Below are 19,181 nucleotides of genomic sequence, written 5' to 3' on the forward strand. Positions count from 1 at the left end.
TCAAAAAGTGCTATTTTTCTGGACTGATATTTGCGGCCGGGAAAGTAACTTTTCCGGCCTCCGCATTACATTTGCAGCCGGAAAAGTAGTTTTTCCGGCCTCTGATATGATTTGATATGATTCTTACTGTTTTTGAGTTTCATCTCATTATGATCCTCAGGCACAAAAATCGTCGTTCGTGACTCGTGATGAAAGCTGAATGTTTCGGTACACGTCGTAAGCTTACGACTAGTCGTGAAAAATTCAACTTTTCATCACTCGTGACGAAATGTGCTATTTCGGCTTGTTGTTACTTGCGTAGGAAAATATATTGTGGATTTAGGCGATATTTCACAAAACTGTCAATTATTGACGCTGTCGGCAGGTCGGTCTTCTGTCACTTCTCACGATTTATATTTTCATAGGCAGCGTGCTTAAAAATTTTAATTTCCTAACAAATCAATTAATTTTTAACTGACAAAGATCAAAAATTTGCGATTGCGACGACAACAAGTCCCAAAACCTATACGTTCAAGATTGAACGATGACACGTTGAGTGCATTGCGCGTTCTAAGATCATTTTTCCAAAGAGAAAATTGAAATTTTCAATGTGACATCTACCCTGTTACAATAATAAATTAAAGTTTTTACCCGGCCTTCACACAGCGACGTAAATATCGAATTGATTTTGCCCTAGTGTCAAATTTGATATTCAGAACAAAAGAATTTCGATACGTATGTCACTGTGTGTAAGCACTGTACCATTAACAAACTTAAAAAAATGAGAATAAAATGAAAATAATTTCTTTTATCTAATCCATATCTTTTCAGTACCGGAAATCCCGGTACTGGTACCGGTACTGAGTTTCTCAATCCCGAATCCCGGGATTCCAAAAACGGTCCGGGATTGCATTCCCTAGAGGGGCATATGTGAAAAATGTCGAAAGTTGGAAATGGGTGTGTCAATTGGGGTTTTGGAGATATTTCTTGAATGGTGGCAGATAGAGAATTACTTTCGTCAAATTTTCGATTTTCGTCAAATTTTCTGAATTTCGTCAGATTTTGGAATTTCGTCAAATTTTCGATTTTCGTCAAATTTTCGAATTTCGTCAAATTTCGTCAAATTTTCGATTTTCGTAAAATTTTTGAATTAAAACTGTAAACTGTTATAAAAAGCAGTGTTGAGTACACTTTTAAAACGACTGATATCCCAACAAAAATCTCTTCGAGAAAAGTGTGACGCAGTCTTTGAAATACAATTTCTAAAATGAATGATATCGCTAGAGTTGACGCTTTCAGCTTCGTTACGCAAAAATTAAATTTTACACCCAATTAGTTCAAACAAGCTGGCTTAGTTTTTCTCATCATCTGCCAAATAATTTTTACCAAAAAAAAATTTGACTGGAAACAACCAAAATTTTACCAAAAAAATCTGCGTCGCATGTGGCAGATAAATTTTCTTGCTGGTCTGTTCCTGAACATCTGAAACTTTGCGACGCAGATTTTTTTGGTAAAATTTTGGTTGTTTCCAGTCTATTTTTTTTTTTTGTAAAAATTATTTGGCAGATGATGAGAAAACCTAAGCCAGCTTGTTTGAACTAATTGGGTGTAAAATTTAATTTTTGCGTAACGAAGCTGAAAGCGTCAACTCTAGCGATATCATTCATTTTAGAAATTGTATTTCAAAGACTGCGTCACACTTTTCTCGAAGAGATTTTTGTTGGGATCTACTAATAGTAGACACATTCCGAATTTCAGGCCTCTGTTCTCTGGTGAAAAAGAAGAAGAAAAAGTTCTCTGATGAAGTTGAAAAACTGTCAGATTTTAAATTTTATTTTTTTAATTGGCACATCAAAACCCACAAGACAAAATATCACCACAAAGGTTTTAAAATCGATTTTCTTTCGTCTAGTTAAAAGTTTATTCATAAAGTACGCAAAAGAAATGATTACAACATCTTGATCTAATTCTCAATGTTCAAAGTGTCATTAGAATATCAAGAAATCCAAATATCTGATACAAGTTACGAAATTATGTTATCTTTCGCACATTTTAATTATAGCACTAGAGTTGAAAAGATCAAGCGATTTAGTTATTTATACAACCGAGTGATGAATGCTTTTTTAGACACTAGATGCGAATATTGTCACTCGAGGCCGTAGGCCGAGTGTGACTATATACATCGTGTGCCTAAAAAAGCATTATATCATCGAGTTGTATACAACGTTTTTCGCAATAAAGGAAAAGGAAATTCCTACTTTTTGTCACTTGTTGCGAAAACGATGTTTTCATTTGATTTTACGTACTGAATGGATTATTCCTTTTTGGCTTAGTCTATCGATAGGTTTATTCCAAGTGACTATTTCAGCGAACAAAACATTTCGAACACGAACTAAACAAAGTCCAATTCAGGCATAGCATATAAAATTTTGTTCACGGTACGGTTCTTGGAATAAACCTAATAAACTTTTCGGCCACAAATTTCATAAAGTTAATTTTGATATTTTGAATGAAAGACGCGAGAACCGTTGAAAAATTTGTCTACCTAGGTTCTGAAAGAACAAGTTAAGACACCTTCGAGCTGCTGACATACCAAAAGAATGATATAGTTTTAGTATTGTGTAGCGCCACTCGATTGTCAGGTGTCGAAAAGACAAAAATTGCATATAGAAAATTTGTATGTGTTTTACACATACCCTCCTGACTGTGTACGAAAAAAAAGCGACGTGAAGAGAAGAAGTCCTAATTCAAATTGTTCTTTGTTCTCCTGTTAAGTTTGACAATATAAAAAAAGGGAAAATTTGAATTAGGTCTCATTCGCGTATAGCTACAGTTACCAACTATCAATTATACTACAAATGTTTCCATGATAGTGCTTGTAAGCAGTGGATATTTTCTATATAAATGTGTAATATTCACAGAAAATTGTCTTTTAAGTTCGTTGAGGCGTCACCAGAAAATTTGGGTGCCACTGTCTTCGTGAATGGTCTTAACCTGTTCTTTCCGACACTTGGAAATTTACAACTTATCCGATTTTTCTCTGTGCGACTCTCACGCCTGGTGAATGATGAGCAAAGGAAAATGTGATTGATTTCCAAAAAATTGTTACGTTCACAGAGAGTTGATTAGATTTGATTAAATTTTCACATAATACAATTTCATTTATTTAAGATAGAAAAGCTTGAACACTTGATATGTGTGACTTTTATATTTTATAACACTTAAAAAGAGAAGAAAATGATTGACGAATGAGTAAATATTATGGAAAAGCTCTTTGAAATATAAATTTTTCTTTTGTTTTTTTTTTTGTTAAAAATTTGATTATGCGTTTGCTTTGACATTGCGCGTCAATCATTGAGACAGAATGTCACTGAATGATGGATCAGTTGACTTTGGTGTGGGTAATGGTGAATTTACAAAGTCATCCTCCTCGTCAATGTCTTGCGAATCTTCTGGCTCGCCGAGCGCATGTACAAATTCGTAAAAATCTATTTTACCATCTCCATCCACATCAACCTCCTTGATCATGTCCTCAACTGAAAAATTATTTGGTCACAATCAGTCAATGAATTCTGAACCGGACTTACTCTCGTCTTCATCTAAATCTTCGCCTAAACATTGCAGAACCGCACGCAAATCAGACGCAGTGATATAGCCTCGATTATGCTTATCAAACACACGAAAAGCGTCCCTTAATTCTCGTTCTTCTTGGTCGGCCGACGTTTCGGTAGTTGCGTCGGTGATATTCGAAAGAATATCCACGAATTCTTCGAAACTAACGTTGCCATCGCCTGAAACGAGGTACATTTTGCAGTACAACTACACAATGATGCTGTTAACAACGTCTTACCATCGATGTCAATTTCTTGAAGCATCTCTTGTAATTCTTCAACTCTAGCAAATTGACCAAGCGATCGCATCACACTACCTAGTTCTTCCTTCGTTATGGATCCATCACCATCTTTATCAAATAGTCGGAAAGCTTCACGAAATTCTTTTTGTCAAGAGACAGAAAAAAATGTTGTTTGAACAATTGTGTCGTCATTACCATCTTTTCATCAGTCTTAACACTCTCACCTTTCATTTTACTTTTCGATATTAATTTACGATTATTCGTTGCATCAATTCCTTTACGATTACCAAAAAATACGCCATCAGAGCTGGATGCTGCACTTCTCGGCGGAACCGAGTCAATGCTTAAGTCACGGTTAAAACGAACAACACTAGCCGCTGGCGGCGGTGTGATAGGTGTTGTCTGTTCGGCTGTATCTTCTGTCGGAGTGGCATTGTCGGGTGAGTCATTTGTGTGTCGAGTCTGATAGAATGAAATTTTGATGTAAATTTATATCGAATAGTCCTTACATGGAATACTGACCATTAGTTGTCTGATTTCTTTGGCTATTGTAGAAGCAGTGAGAAAGTTATTCACCGCCGAAAATATTTTTCCTTCCAATGTGAAGTCAATATTTTCTTAAATTCCTTCCGGAGAGTATGAAAAAGAAAAGAGAATTTTTTTTTGTTGAAATTGAGGACTTTATCGCAAATCAAAAAATTTTCCTAAATTTTCGAAATTTCCCACATTTTCCTTAATTTTTCCCAAAAAACACCTCACGCTTTTGACGACGAGCCTGGCCCTATACTACTACTGTACTATTATCTTAGTCAGAGAGAGGGGAACGTACTGATGATATTACCACCTCATCTCTGGACCTACAATGCGTAGGACCAGAGACGAAATTTCAAGGACTCCGTTTAAAACCCACAGAAAGACAATAAGGGAGGTCAATTAAAAATTACGTAGAATTGGATGAGAGTTGAAGTGGAACTGGATTTTCAAACCAAATTTACAAATTAATTGGAACAGTGTACATATGACTGTAGATGAAGATAGCACATAGAATTCTATTGTTAACCATTGACACACAAGCGGGATGATTTTTAATGCAACCTCAAATAATTATCATGTCCGAAGCGATAGCGGAGGACTTGACGCAGTCTAACTTCTAAAAAAAGAACGAAGAAATTTTTTTGAGACGCGGCAACTATATATAGCCGAACATTTTAGTTTCTGCCCTTTGGACTTTATCACCACAAATCCTATTCTATCATATTCTCGCTTCAAATACGAGCAAAACGAGCTATCACTCGACTATGTAGGTTTAAAATTGCCGGAGATACATCGTTTTGAAATTTGTCATTTTCATACAAAGTACACCAAATTGACTTTTTCCAAACAATCAAAATCCTTCAACTTACTCTGTATGTTTCTATCTATCTATCTGTCTATCTGTCTATCTGTCTATCTGTCTATCTGTCTATCTATCTATCGACGGTCGATCTCGGAAACTAGTCAGCCAATCTCCATGAAATTTTGCAGGAACCTCGGGGTGGGCATAAAAATGAAAATGTGATACGCCACTACCCCAGGAAAAACCAGAATTTTGTTTTATTGGCCTCGAAGTGGTTTCTGAGTGTGGTTTTCGAGGGTCGGGAACGCGTTTTCAGCTGTAGCTCAGCTGTATTGAAACCTGCAGGGGCGTGTGACCCATCAAATGAAAGGTATTCGCCACACGAATCGAACAAAAAAATAATTAGAAAAATTGGTGCAGATTTGGTTGAGCTAGAGTGGTCAGAGTGACCAAATTTTGAGCTACTCGAGCGTAGGATGAAAGGACTAATATTTTTTGGCTTATGAGAGATAGAGATTTACTTTCTTCGGCAAAGTCTCAGAATTTTACGAGTAGAACACATTGGCATATGTGAAAAATTTCGAAAGTTGGAAATGGGTGGGTCAATTATGTTTTTAGAGGTATTTCTTGAATGGTGGCAGATAGAGAGTTACTTTCTTCGGCAAAGTCTCAGAGTTTTACGAGTAGAAAAGAAGGGCATTTGCGAAAAATGTCGAAAGTTGGAAATGGGTGGGTCAATTGGGGTTTTGGAGATATTTCTTGAATGGTGGCAGATAGAGAATTACTTTCTTCGTCAAATTTTCGAATTTCGTCAAATTTTCGATTTTCGTTAAATTTCGTCAAATTTTCGAATTTCGTCAAATTTTTTAATTTTCGTCAAATTTTCAAATTTCGTCAAATTTTCGATTTTCGTCAAATTTTCAAATTTCGTCAAATTTTCGAATTTCGTCAAATTTTCAAATTTCGTCAAATTTTCGAATTTCGTCAAATTTTCGAATTTCGTCAAATTTTCGAATTTCGTCAAATTTTCGAATTTCGTCAAATTTTCGAATTTCGTCAAATTTTCGAATTTCGCCAAATTTCGTCAAATTTTCGAATTTCGTCAAATTTCGTCAAATTTTCGAATTTCGTCAAATTTTCGAATTTCGTCAAATTTCGTCAAATTTCGTCAAATTTCGTCAAATTTTTGAACTTCGTCAAATTTCGTCAAATTTTCGAATTTCGTCAAATTTTCGAATTTCGTCAAATTTTCGAATTTCGTCAAATTTTCCAATTTCGTCAAATTTTCGAATTTCGTCAAATTTCGACAAATTTTCGAATTTCGTCAAATTTTCGAATTTCGTCAAATTTTCGAATTTCGTCAAATTTCGTCAAATTTTCGAATTTCGTCAAATTTTCGATTTTCGTCAAATTTCGTCAAATTTTCGAATTTCGTCAAATTTCGTCAAATTTTTGAACTTCGTCAAATTTCGTCAAATTTTCGAATTTCGTCAAATTTCGTCAAATATTCAAATTTCGTCAAATTTTCGATTTTCTTCAAATTTTCGATTTTCGTTAAATTTTAAAATTCGTCAAATTTTCGAATTTCGTCAAATTTTCAGGGAATAGTCAACATAGCGGTCACTACACAGCTTACATTACAATTCGGAATCAATGACACCTTCTCAATGATACAAACTTAACGACAAAACGTTGGCCACGTTTGGCTAAAAATGTAAAATCTAAAAGCGGCGTCTTACAACTAATATTGGTATCCTATGGATATAGATCGTAAGTGCGCTAGGTTAGAATGGTCCGGAGCACTGAGTATGAGTATACTAGATGCGGCACTGCACATTACGCATTTTATGCAAAGATTACTGTGTAGAGGTAGACTTTACTATTGCGAATTTTGACAACATGCACATACTTGAAACATTTCAAATCAAAGATGTGCAAAATTAGCGTAACAAAAAGACTTTTGAAATTTTTGCATATCCTAAAGTGTATAAAAATGTGGAGCCTTGATTATCAACACTATTTTTGTTCACAATTATGGACCATTTCATCATTGGTATGTATTAGCGTGTTACTAAAACAACTTTATGCAACTCAGCATCACAATGTTATCAGCTGAGTTCTTTCGAAGTTTGACACTAAGTCAATGTGCCGTTCTGAAATAATTTAGCCGCCGCCGATCCCTTACCAGTCGGCGCACCGCCGCCGACTATTTTAAAACCGGCACACACCTCTAATTTTCGTCAACTTCCGACTTAACTTCTAAAACGACTGATATCCCGGCAAAAACTCTTTCAGAGCAAAGTTGGACGCAGTCTACAGTCTATATGTGTGATAACTTCTAAAACAAGTGATATCGCTAGAGGTGACGCTGTCAGCGTCGTTACGCAAAATTAAATTTCACAGCCAATTAATTGAAATTAGCTGATCTAGTTTTCCAAACCATTCGCCAATTTTTTTTTCAGAAAAAATTTTAACCAACAGAATTTTGACTGAAAAATTTTCAACAAAAAATTCTGCGTCGCAAAGTGGCAGATGCTCACGGACAAACCTACGAGAACATTTAATCTGCCACATGCGACGCAGAATTTTTTGTTGAAAATTTTTCAGTCAAAATTCTGTTGGTTAAAATTTTTTCTGAAAAAAAAAATTGGCGAATGGTTTGGAAAACTAGATCAGCTAATTTCAATTAATTGGCTGTGAAATTTAATTTTGCGTAACGACGCTGACAGCGTCACCTCTAGCGATATCACTTGTTTTAGAAGTTATCACACATATAGACTGTAGACTGCGTCCAACTTTGCTCTGAAAGAGTTTTTGCCGGGATCTTAATTTACTGTCTTTCGCGTTCGAATCAAAGAACAGAAACTGCTGTTTCTTTTTCGCGGAAAAGTAGGTCACAAAGATTTCAAACGAAACCGTCTTTGGAGTATTAAATAATGTAAAGAGAACACCGAATAAATTGTTTCCCCTTTTCAGCATAAGAAAAAGAAGCGAATTTCATTTAAATGCAAATTAAATACTTCCAGCAATTATAATCTTCGTTACTCATGTATGTTTCTTCATAAATTTTAAAATTGGATGGGGGGAGCATGTTACATCCCACAGCATTACGTGTGTACAGCATTTCAAGTGTAGAATTTAAATTGGAAAAATCTATCGTACCTACTTAACGTAAGGGCGTTTTGGTGCAAACATTTTTTTCTTGAGTCGATAGAAATGTGATTTCAAATATGACCAAACCAGTCTGGCTTTACGTGAACCACGCAAATACTCTGTGAGTACAGTTAGGTGCTAATTGATATCTCGCCTAAATGTAGGCTAGACAGACTCAAATTCATCGTACTTGGGTTACGTCAAACGAGTCATAGAGTGTGTACATCGTTACAGTCACCAAACACACCTTCATTTTGTTTGCAGCTTGAGTGAACTTTAGGAAAAACTCTAGAAAAATTCTATGTGGAATCGTCTGACACGGGAATCGAACCCAGATCAGAAGGCTAGTACGTAACGTCTAGTCTGAGCAATCTCGTCATTTAAAAGATTGCTGATACCACACGCCTCACATGCTTCAAAAAGGTTTTTCGTAAAGGGATATCATCACAAAAAGCCGATGGTTCTGAACCTGTTATTGAACCTGTGCACGTCTACCTAATTTTCCAAGTTTGCTTCAACAAAACCACTTCATTCAAAGCAACGTTTTAAACTGTGTATTCGCTAAGAGTCTACACGAAAGATTCAAGAAGTACAGCTGTACTGCATACCAGCTTGATTAATTGTTCAAATACCTAACTCAAAACCATCAATTGAGAGTTAAAAGCATCTTCATCATTTGCTTAAATTCTGATATTTGCAGACCCATTGAACTAATTGAACTAATTTAATTGCTCCGAAAAATGCCATTAGCTCAATGTCATCAAGTGGAAAATAATTGAGAGGGTAAACTGTCCCATACCATCAGTTTATTTTTATCTTCTACCAATTACAGGTACACCGGAATTTGTTCGGTCAGACCCTTAAAGGCTGCCAAAATCCATATATAACTATTTCATGTAACAACAAACACACGAGTGCTTGAGCATCAATACCAATGAGTCTCTAATAAATAATTCAAGCAGCATCTGCAAAGGAAAAGATTATTTTCTTTTGAAAGAGATTCGATGCCATATGGTACATTGTTTTCGTTTTCGAATTGTTATATCGAAAGATGAAGTGTACGGGATAATGAAAATTCACCTTTGAGGCAATAATATGTTATTGCCCTCGTGTATATCTATAGTATATCAACGGAAAAGTCAATATCGTATTTGATATACCATGAACTACATTATCATTATCAAAACAACAAAATGACAAATAATCTTTTGATCCAATCAAAAGTTGGAGACTCTATAGTAATTCTCATTAACAAAAGCCACCTGTTCATTGTCACAATTTTAACAAAACACAGTATGTATATCTGTACATCATATACACACCGTTCATATTCTATCTATCAATCATTTATACAATTGTAGGTGTAGGTCGTGTGGGTGGAATGGTTGCACCGATAAAATTAATATCGGAGTCAATTCGAAAATAAATAAAAAAAAGATAAAGCACCCAGACCAACAACCACACAAAACCACCCAATCCGCACTCTCAATGGCAGTACATGTACAGCACACACCGAGTTGGAATATGAATAGATTCTGAAGTTTTAATATATGGGTGGTGATGTGGAATGTTTTTCCACGAAAAAGTAAAGAGAGAAAACGAAATAATAAAAAATGAAAAAGTTTTCAACTTCGAGGGTTTTACTTTATGTTCAATTCACTGAACATTACAATGTGAAAATCTAACTCAAGTTTTGTGAAAGAGGTTGGCAAAGATGAATTTGTTTACAATGAACTTTCGAACCACTCAATAGTTACCCTATAATACTCGTCCAAGAAATGTTTTCAATTGCTCTTAACACTTTTGCTTGACCTACAAAAACAAACAAGAATCTTGTTTGAAAACGAGCTTCCGTCAATCGTATATAAATGCAATTTAGCAAAAGATTAAAATGAAACCCAGTTTTGTATTACATCCATCATCCAACTTTATTTCAATGGAAAACTTTATTTTGTACTGGGAAAATTTTAATTTGGTAGAAACGAGAAACTTTTCGGAAAACTGTGAACAATGCCATCCAGAGAAATATCAATTGGAATAAATTTTCCTGACGAATGGAGCTTTAAGTGGAGAGAGAGACGGATGATGGTGGTGCGGGGGAATGAATGGGAATGAAAACTTTATTTCTGTGAAATTACGATTTCAATTCAACGTAAAATGTTATTCATTTAAATTTATTTGGGACTGAATGATTTTTCGTTTGGGGAATTTGTGTCTCTTGACTCGTTAATTTTTGGTTCGGTTGAGATTGTAGATGAAATGTTTTAAGCGTAAAATGAGTTTGTTCCAGTCATCCAGAAAAAAGAAGATTATTGCTGTGTTAACATATCACGTTGATTTATCTTCTGCATATCATTTCCACAGACACTTGTGTCCTCCGAACATAATTTTCCACATCAAAGTGCAATATTTTCATTCGAATTTTGCTCAGCCACATTAAATCATCAATTCAAAAATCACATAAATCAACCAACCACACAGTAAAAGAAGAAAATTTCTTGTTTATCTGAAAGGCGACTAATCTCCGCTCTGCGAACAAAATTTTCACTTTTCCACACTAATTTTGATCTAACGATGCAGGACAATCACTGTTAACTAATGAAAAATTGCTACAGAACATTGCAAAAGTTGAGATTGAACGAAAAATGTGAAGAAAAAGACGTAGTACTATTGAGGGGTGATTGGGCATGCGCATGGTATGTATATAGATTGCTTTCAGTTGAGCTGGTATATAATACACGCTTTGGTTATCTGTTACGGGACAGTCACGCGACGGTCTGATGACAGCTATAGCAACAAAGTCTTGTTGAAACTATTGAAGTAAAAGATTTTGTGTGGTGGTAGTAAATTACGTCCACTATTTTTCCAGAATTCATTCTAAGCCCTGCCTTTCACCTTTATTTAATCAAGTCACAGCTCAGTTTTAAGGGAATGAGGTCGGGACAGATTTCTTTATTTTTGGTTCGGGTCAGGTTAGGCTCAGGTAAACTCGAAAATTTGCAGCTCAAATTTCAAGTTAACCTGAACCTGATCTGACCACACCTGAAATAAAAATTTCGGGTACTGGTTTTTTCAGGCTCAATCTGAACCATTCCTGGATTTTAATTAGGCTTTCTCGTATTAGGCTCAGCTCAGGTCGAACGTGGGCTTGTCGTACCCCGGGTTCTGGTGGGAGACAAATCTCTAAGTCCACTCTAATCCAAAGGGTGCCAAGGATGGTGAATAATGCAAAACTTCACTGTATTTTCGGTTGAACGTTCGGCGATGGCGACGATCCCAAATGTCCCGCTTATCGATCATCTGAATACGCTTGTAATGCAGAATCGCATTTTTGGCATTTTCAGTCGCTTGTGCGACACACTTAAGTTACTGACCAAGCTGTGTTTATATTTTCGATTGCTAATGGAAATGTTGGATTGCAAAATAATTGGTTCAGTTTGTGACGAAATTGTTTCTATATACGAATTCAAATCGCTAATAATTTGTATCGCTTGTTAAGTGTGATGCTGGGGCATCACAGGCTGTTCTGAGCATTGAGTGTGCAGTTCGACTCTGCGGACTCAACATTAGAAATGTACATATAGGGGAAAGATATAGCTGTTTACTGGAATTTTTTTATTTCTCTAATTTTTCGGTTGATTATGCGTGCAGTAGCAGTTAATTCTAAAAGTAAACTACAAGAAAATCTAAAATCTCCCTCAAATATCTGTTAACCATTTCGCTTAGTCATTTTCTTCTTCTTCCTCTTGTCCTGGAGCACATGATTCTGGTTCCCAGGGAATTAGTGGAAGAGTATCCAGTGATAGACCTCTCTGGAAAGTTGTTACTTGCTCAAAAATGACACTGAAAGTATTCTCACTTTCAAACGAGAAGAATATATCAATTAAACCACCAGCAGCGAAATAAATATCTTGCACAAAGTCACTGTCCCAGATGACGTAGTAAACCGGATACGTTGGATGCTGATTCAAATAGCCTGAAGCCCAAATTCCGAAACGGAAGTACAACGTTTCATTTCTTAATGTAATTTCCATATCGCCTACATTCCAGATGTGCGTTGAATTACAAATCAAAAAATTTTCAAATTTGTCAATGAAGGCATACCTTCAACAGGGTGTCCGAAGTTTCCCACATAAGACTCTTGGTTTATATTTTGTGACGGCAATTGTCTTCCAGCTAAATATTTTTCCAGTGTTTCCAATGTGGCATCACGTAGTCTCTGACCTAGGTGCTGGTTGGTTGGGTTGATTTTTACACCGGAACTTAAGCCTGTTCGGAATTTTGAATGCTTACACTTCCAATGGATCAAATTCTATTCTACAATATACCGTTAACAATGGCGAAAAACGAATTCTGCAAGAAAAAATGGTCGTAACGACTGTTTGAAAGATGTATTGGCCCGTTGTTCACTGAGAATGTTGCAAAACCGAGTCGAGGATAAATGCGAAGTTCCGACTGAAAAGTGACCCATTGTCCGGTGTGACTCACGAATTCCCATCCTATATAGAAGTTCTATGAATGTAGATAACTGACAGAGATAGAATGACCATCATTTACCATCAAAAACACCAAGTTGAACTCCACTACCCATAGCATAAGATCCAGCTACCATTGATGAATTAACGGATCTAAATTGCATGAAATCAAGAGGAGCTGCTGGCTGACGCATCCAAAGTAAAGCTTCCTAAATTAAATTGGTAAAATATTTTTCACGCAAATTTGTATGGGGATCGTACCTGGGAAACAATTTGCCTATCTCCTACCCTGCCATTATTCAAGTGAAACGTCATATATTTCGCCATATCATTTGCCGTAGTTATTATACCACCAGACGGAGCCCCAACGAATACGCGGCTACAACATTATCAAATGTAGAAATTTCAATCTACCGATTTAATGACACGACTCGTCTTACTTTATCAATGCAGAATTTAGTTGTTTCACCACACCGTATTCGATGAAGTAACCTCTCGACATGTTCACCACTTGATCGTAATTCGTTTGTTCATCAATTAAGATACTGTCATTCATTTCCAATTGATCGAAAAAGTCTTGTAACTGGGAAAGAGGCATTTAGTTCATAAAAAAAAGGATTAAAAATGTGTAGACCTACGAGTTCTTCATACGGCTGTTCTGCAATTTCGGCAATCAAAGTTCCTGCTAACGCTAACAGTGTGTTGGAATAGAAACCTCCTGCACGAAATGAAGCTACTTCCGGTGCATATCGACTCCGACTGAAATCATTAAGGTTTTACTCATGTTGCTTTTTTCAATGTCTTAAAACGAGCATACAAAGTGAACTCGTCAATATCCTTGAAAGCACCTGCAGATGACCCGAAAGACTCAGTTTGTACCGCCACACGATGACTTAATAAATCACGAAAAGACATGGTCTCGTATCGGAACCTATCACTAAACATAAATGTACCATTTGGATGTAATATCCTCAACGGAGTGTCGATAACAGCTGGTCCCAATTCTGGGAATGTTTCGCTAAGAACTTTCATGACAAGTGTTGCGGTAAATGTCTGAGAGTTGATTGAAAATTGTTAATTATTTCTGATGGAGTGAATGATGATGGATGAGTGATGTGATGATTACCTTTGTAATAGATGCAATGCAAAATTTAGTATTTTCATCAGCTGTAATGTTCCTATCGATATCGGAATGACCATACCCTTTCGAGAAAGTTGATTCTCCGAAATTTTCAACAATCGTCACTCCGACTCCAGGAATGTCACTCTCAGCCATGAAGACATCTCTCACCAACGAGTCGATTTCCAATTCTTGTTCTGAACTTAAGCAATGACTAAATGTAATAGCTAACACTCCCACAAGTAGTCTCAAAACGGTGCCCTTAGAAATCATCGCTTCGAATTAATATCAAATCTACGGTCCACTCTGGGATAACTTTATCGAACAACTAACGAACAGGTGGTACCCGCACCTGCCTTTAAAAGAATTTCACTATCTTGAAGTAAGTAAATCTGATGAGCTGATAAAATTTGGTCTTGTAACTAAATTTGGATTAGTCGATACCAGGGAATTTTTTTTTCCGATAGTTGATTCATTGAAATTATTCATGTTTAATTTTTACAAAAGAAATCATTCATTGGAATCAACACTAAAACATCGGATTGGTCAGATAACGAAAATTATATTTATAGAAATAGTTAATCTTGTCATCAAGTTCAGGGTAAACCTGAGGTGATTTACTGGTCGTTTTCGTGTAACTAGCTACCCTCATTATATGCGATAGGACACATAATATGGTTTCGAGAATTGCAAAAAGAAATTCCAGGAATCGACGATTGCTAAATCGAGGAAAACCAGTATACACTATGTAAACCAAGACGCCCCATCACCCTACAGTTTTGAACATTATTTGAACCCGGGCGATTTTTCTGCCTTAAAAATGCAATTTATTAAGAATAGGCCAAGTCAAAACATTTTTAAGTTTCAACCGCCCAGATAAGAAAATTTGATCATCATTGAACAGTAGTCATACATTTATGCTAATTGTCTTTTATTTCGATTAAAGCGACATAATGGAGAGAACTATCTTCACGAAATCGGACTGATTTTCCTTAGTGGTGTTTTTTATCGTCGATCTCACAACAAACAGAGGTGGACTTTAAAATAACGTTTTTGTTGTGAGATCGACGCCTGATTTGAAAAAGGCCCAAAGTGTAGTCCAGGTGTGTCGAAAAAAAGGCTCCTTGAGTCTTAAGTTCTTTAAGATTTTTCTTTGTTCCAAGCTGTTTGTCATGAAGACATATGGAGCAAAAACTTTCCAAAAATGGAAAATTGTTTTTCTTGTCGGAAATATATTTATAAGAAATCCTTTAAAATCGAACATCTCCGAACAGACAATATATTTTTGAAAAATTTCTTGTGTTATTGAAAGTATGACTTGTTGCCGATATTTCATGGAAGAACTTTTTTTTTGAGGAGTAGGTATTAGGGTTCTCCGAAAAGTGTCCCGGAAATTCACTAACTTTGAAGCTGAGATATGGGCTGGGAAAATCATGCATGTCCCAGCACGAATTTTTAAAGTATTTTGTAGATCAATTGAAGATGCATAGCTATAATTTGGGACACTATTTCTAGAGTTCTTACAACGACGTTTCATCAGTACTTCCCCTCTCCTTCATTTCTGTTCAAGGATTATGTAAAGTTCTATTTTTGGGACGTTATCGTAATTTACTTCTACGAAAGATTTTTCGTATGACAAACCGTTTTAGTGGTCCCGTTCCTCGATAAAATTATTTTTGTGACTGTTGAGGTCTCATTCAGAATAATGTTCAATCTTGACCTTCTTACTTCTTTGTTCGAGACACTAGACATTTCCTACATTTTTGACCACTTTTCCGGCTAACATTCGAAATTTTAACAAATTTGAAGTCATCAGAGGTCAGTTCCTTAAAAGAAGTCAAATCATCCATGGTACACTGTCTTCCTTATCCTAATTTCAGGTGATTTAGCCGATTTTTCTTGTTCCTCTCTGAATTCTATTGATGGTCAAGGTAGGTCAGTAAGCAGGTCAATTCATAAGAAAAACATAGCTAACGCCGACCCGTACGAAACACCTATTCGTATCAAAAGCCTTTAATGTGAAACTCTTCATTTGTTTTACTTACATTATCCACTCTTTGCCTTGTTATCATACACAAATAAATTGCCGGAGGCAATATAGACAGCCCCGTACGAAGTCAACTTTCATAAATTCCTATTTAAACAGCTATATACCGCTATATTTACCTATAAATAAACATTTCACAGATGAATATGCTATTATATAACTCTATCTGCCTGTATATAGCTCAATATAGCTGTGTATAGGTATATATAGATGTCCATATATGGAATGCCTGAAGCACCCCACACACATAACAAATTATTTCCATGTTAACAGAAACTCTCTAAGTACCATTTTTCCCAAGATATATCACTTTTAATAAAATCCAATATGGCCGCCGGCAGCCATTTTGTTAGGAGACCGGAAATAGTACCGACGCTTTACATTCGTTAATACCTTTCAAACAAAAAAAGATTCATGAAATTTGGTCAAAATTTACTCGAGATATTGTCAAAATACACCACGTTCACTGTACTTCCGAGTAGCCAGATAAGAGCTCACTCCAAGAGACCTAGCTCACGCTCCGGAGAACATAATTTCATTAAAAAAAAATTCCCTGATTGGTACGGTCAATACCTATCTAATAAAGCTAAAACAGACGAAATATGTTCAAATGTGGCCGACCTACAAGCAAAAACTGCTTGCCGCCCTGTGCCTGTTCCACACCAAGGGGTCTAACTCACGAGTCGGTCATCCGATTTCCATAAACTTTTTTTTTTGTCGATCGGTATTGTAAATACCTTTTATTTGACGTATCACTTACAAGTTTAACGTTTAAATGTCCGGAGATATCTTCGAAAAACCGTAAAGCACTTATTGGGCCACAGCTCGGGAGGGGTCGATCCAAAATCACTCATCTTCGAACTTAGCCTGTCTTTTGACATTACCAAACGGGAAAAAAAAGAATTTTCAAAATCGGATGCGTTTTACTCAAGTTATCGTGCAGACAGACAGACGGACATTTTTTTTTCGCGGATTTGGCATCTCTAGACAACCACAATAGGTTTCCCCTTACTCAGGGAGTCCAATTCGACGTGTTACAAACGTATGCGTAAATCTATAAGACCCCAGTACTTCGTACGGGTCTAAAAACTAATTTATTTTGGTAGGTGGCGCTGTCATGTCAAAATGAGTTTGACAAATAGAATTGAAAGCCGTGTTGTGTTTGTTTCTAGCGTTTTAATGCTTAATTTTCACTTATCGAAAAAGTACTCAGTTTGAGAGACAAACTTTAATTTTTTTTCAATTTTTGCTTTGTTTACTTGACAGTTTGCTCTCTCACGGCGTACTTTTTGTTGAGTGGAAACCATACATAACTCGAATCGTTTTAACAAATGAAAGCTTTAGCTCTATCAACCACTCGCTTTGCTCAGACATGTAAGGGATATATATGCACCATTGAACCATAATGATAGTAATGTAATGTCAGCTCGAATTTAATTTGATTTTATTCACAATGTAGAAACATAATACACACGGCGGCTGTCTTTTGGCCTTTATCACAATGATTTCACAGCGAAACACATCAAGCAAATAAATAAATAATTATCAATGATCACTGTGCCGCCCTTTCTAATGCATTCAGTTGATGGGTCAGTCGTTCTTCTTTCGCTTTACGCAGAGCACTCAATCTCTTTGACTTCGTGTAGTCGTCCAAAAAGGTTTGCACATCAATTCGACCGTTGAGAAAATTTTCGACATGCTGTTCGCATTTCGTATCCGCTGATGAAACAGCAATTTGAAGTAGTTCCTGTACACAAAAGACGTTGTTTCAATTGAATGCCGAAATTTTCAAAGAGAGGGCCGAACGACTCACTTTAATATGAAGAGGTGAAAATTCTTCGGTTTTCTCCAAATATTTCTTACTGGCAACGTCCCACTTGTCGCCAACATTTCGAAGCTTAGCATAACCATCCGCTATTGACTGTCTTAGCTCATTATATTTGTCCATTTTGCACATATTTCCATCTATGAAATTGGTTTCATTAGACATTGGCGAACGGTGTTATTGGAATACGCACCTGTTATTGCTTCCACCTCGCCAATCAATCCATCCAGTTCGTCGGTCAACGATTGAACGGCGCTCATATCTTCAACAAAATCATTCAAATGCTCTTCGTTCTCATCCAGCAACCGTAACTCTTCGATGGATAGTCCAGACAGTTCTGGCATATCCACAACGGTTGGTAATGTAATAGCTTGCATCGGACTGGTAACCATTTCATTCGACCATAACAACGGTGGAAATCGTTCAAATTCGCGTATAATGGCATGCACCACACGTCCCAGATCCGAATGAATTGTAAACTGTTTGGAATTGAGGCTAAGATTAGCTGCACTCATCATAGGATAGAATACTAAATATTTACGTTCAGTAGACCTGGTGCGTTTTGTATTTCCCCCGTCGTCCCGTCTACCCATTGATGATTTATCGATGGTGCAATGTGCAATTTTGGCTTTTCGTTTGGGAAACTTGAAGATAGATAAACGTTTAAGTGGAATTGTCGATTCGATGACATGAAGCCAATTGAATATTCCTCGTTCGGTGTTACTTCATTGACACTTTTTAGATTGATAACAAGAGTCATTAGAGCCATCAGACTAAATGAAAAACTAAGTTAAACTGGTGTTCCAGACAACTTACTTGTCGTTGAATATTTTCAGAGTGTCAATCTGACGCTGCCGTGCATCTGGCGTCAATCTTGCCATAATTTACCGATTTGTGTGAAAATAACGAAGGAAAAAGATTGAATTGAAAAATGAAATCAGTTTTTGTTTATGATGTGTTTACACATGATGAACGTCATATTGACAGTAAGTGTGATGTCATTATCTTAAGAGGTGAGAGCGCAGGGAGCCATAGTGTTGAGTATAGTTTGAAATAATAACGATCACCGCAATAATAGGTTCACCACCAGTAGTCTGTTCTTTCTAAGTTATAGGAAAACTCGGTTGGATTGTAGAGGCGTCACAATTTTACTTTAGTCATAGCACTGCTACTAGCTCGAACACTCATTCTATCAACGTCAAAATAGCTCCAAATTTCAGAGATGTATTCGTGTACGATTACATGTGTTGTGCGTCTTTATTCACACTAACAAACCATGACTCCCAAGGTTCTGAAAGAACCTTGATGACTCCTGTCTTTACGAAAGAAATGCAACGCCTATTAAGACAGCATTAGCCTCCAAATATTTCTTATGTTCATGCTAGTAGCAGAG

At 36.3% G+C, this 19,181-nt stretch overlaps 3 protein-coding genes across 3 annotated transcripts; all 3 read right to left on the minus strand.

Annotated features, from left to right (window-relative positions):
• Positions 1-1,998: 1,998 nt before the first annotated feature.
• On the minus strand, positions 1,999-10,933 carry LOC119076710 (neo-calmodulin). Its single transcript, XM_037183626.1, has 6 exons — positions 10,796-10,933; positions 4,355-4,458; positions 4,057-4,294; positions 3,830-3,973; positions 3,567-3,770; positions 1,999-3,515 (listed from the first exon to the last, which is right to left on the minus strand). The coding sequence occupies exons 2-6, from the start codon at positions 4,355-4,357 to the stop codon at positions 3,331-3,333; spliced, it is 774 nt and encodes a 257-aa protein (XP_037039521.1). The 5' UTR covers positions 4,358-4,458; positions 10,796-10,933; the 3' UTR covers positions 1,999-3,330.
• Positions 10,934-11,921: 988 nt separating this feature from the next.
• LOC119076674 lies at positions 11,922-14,218 on the minus strand. The gene is made up of 9 exons (XM_037183569.1): positions 13,923-14,218; positions 13,614-13,849; positions 13,435-13,555; positions 13,237-13,379; positions 13,058-13,175; positions 12,879-13,005; positions 12,650-12,820; positions 12,426-12,590; positions 11,922-12,360 (listed from the first exon to the last, which is right to left on the minus strand). Exons 1-9 carry the CDS (start codon positions 14,187-14,189, stop codon positions 12,044-12,046), a joined length of 1,665 nt encoding a protein of 554 aa, XP_037039464.1. The 5' UTR covers positions 14,190-14,218; the 3' UTR covers positions 11,922-12,043.
• A 3,174-nt stretch (positions 14,219-17,392) lies between these two features.
• Positions 17,393-18,770, minus strand: LOC119076704 (vacuolar protein sorting-associated protein 37A). The gene is made up of 5 exons (XM_037183617.1): positions 18,605-18,770; positions 18,330-18,522; positions 17,982-18,267; positions 17,777-17,928; positions 17,393-17,710 (listed from the first exon to the last, which is right to left on the minus strand). Exons 1-5 carry the CDS (start codon positions 18,667-18,669, stop codon positions 17,516-17,518), a joined length of 891 nt encoding a protein of 296 aa, XP_037039512.1. The 5' UTR covers positions 18,670-18,770; the 3' UTR covers positions 17,393-17,515.
• Between the last annotated feature and the right edge of the window lie 411 nt (positions 18,771-19,181).

The sequence above is a fragment of the Bradysia coprophila genome, unplaced genomic scaffold (genome assembly GCF_014529535.1).
Source record: "Bradysia coprophila strain Holo2 unplaced genomic scaffold, BU_Bcop_v1 contig_232, whole genome shotgun sequence".
Lineage (NCBI taxonomy): Eukaryota > Metazoa > Arthropoda > Insecta > Diptera > Sciaridae > Bradysia > Bradysia coprophila.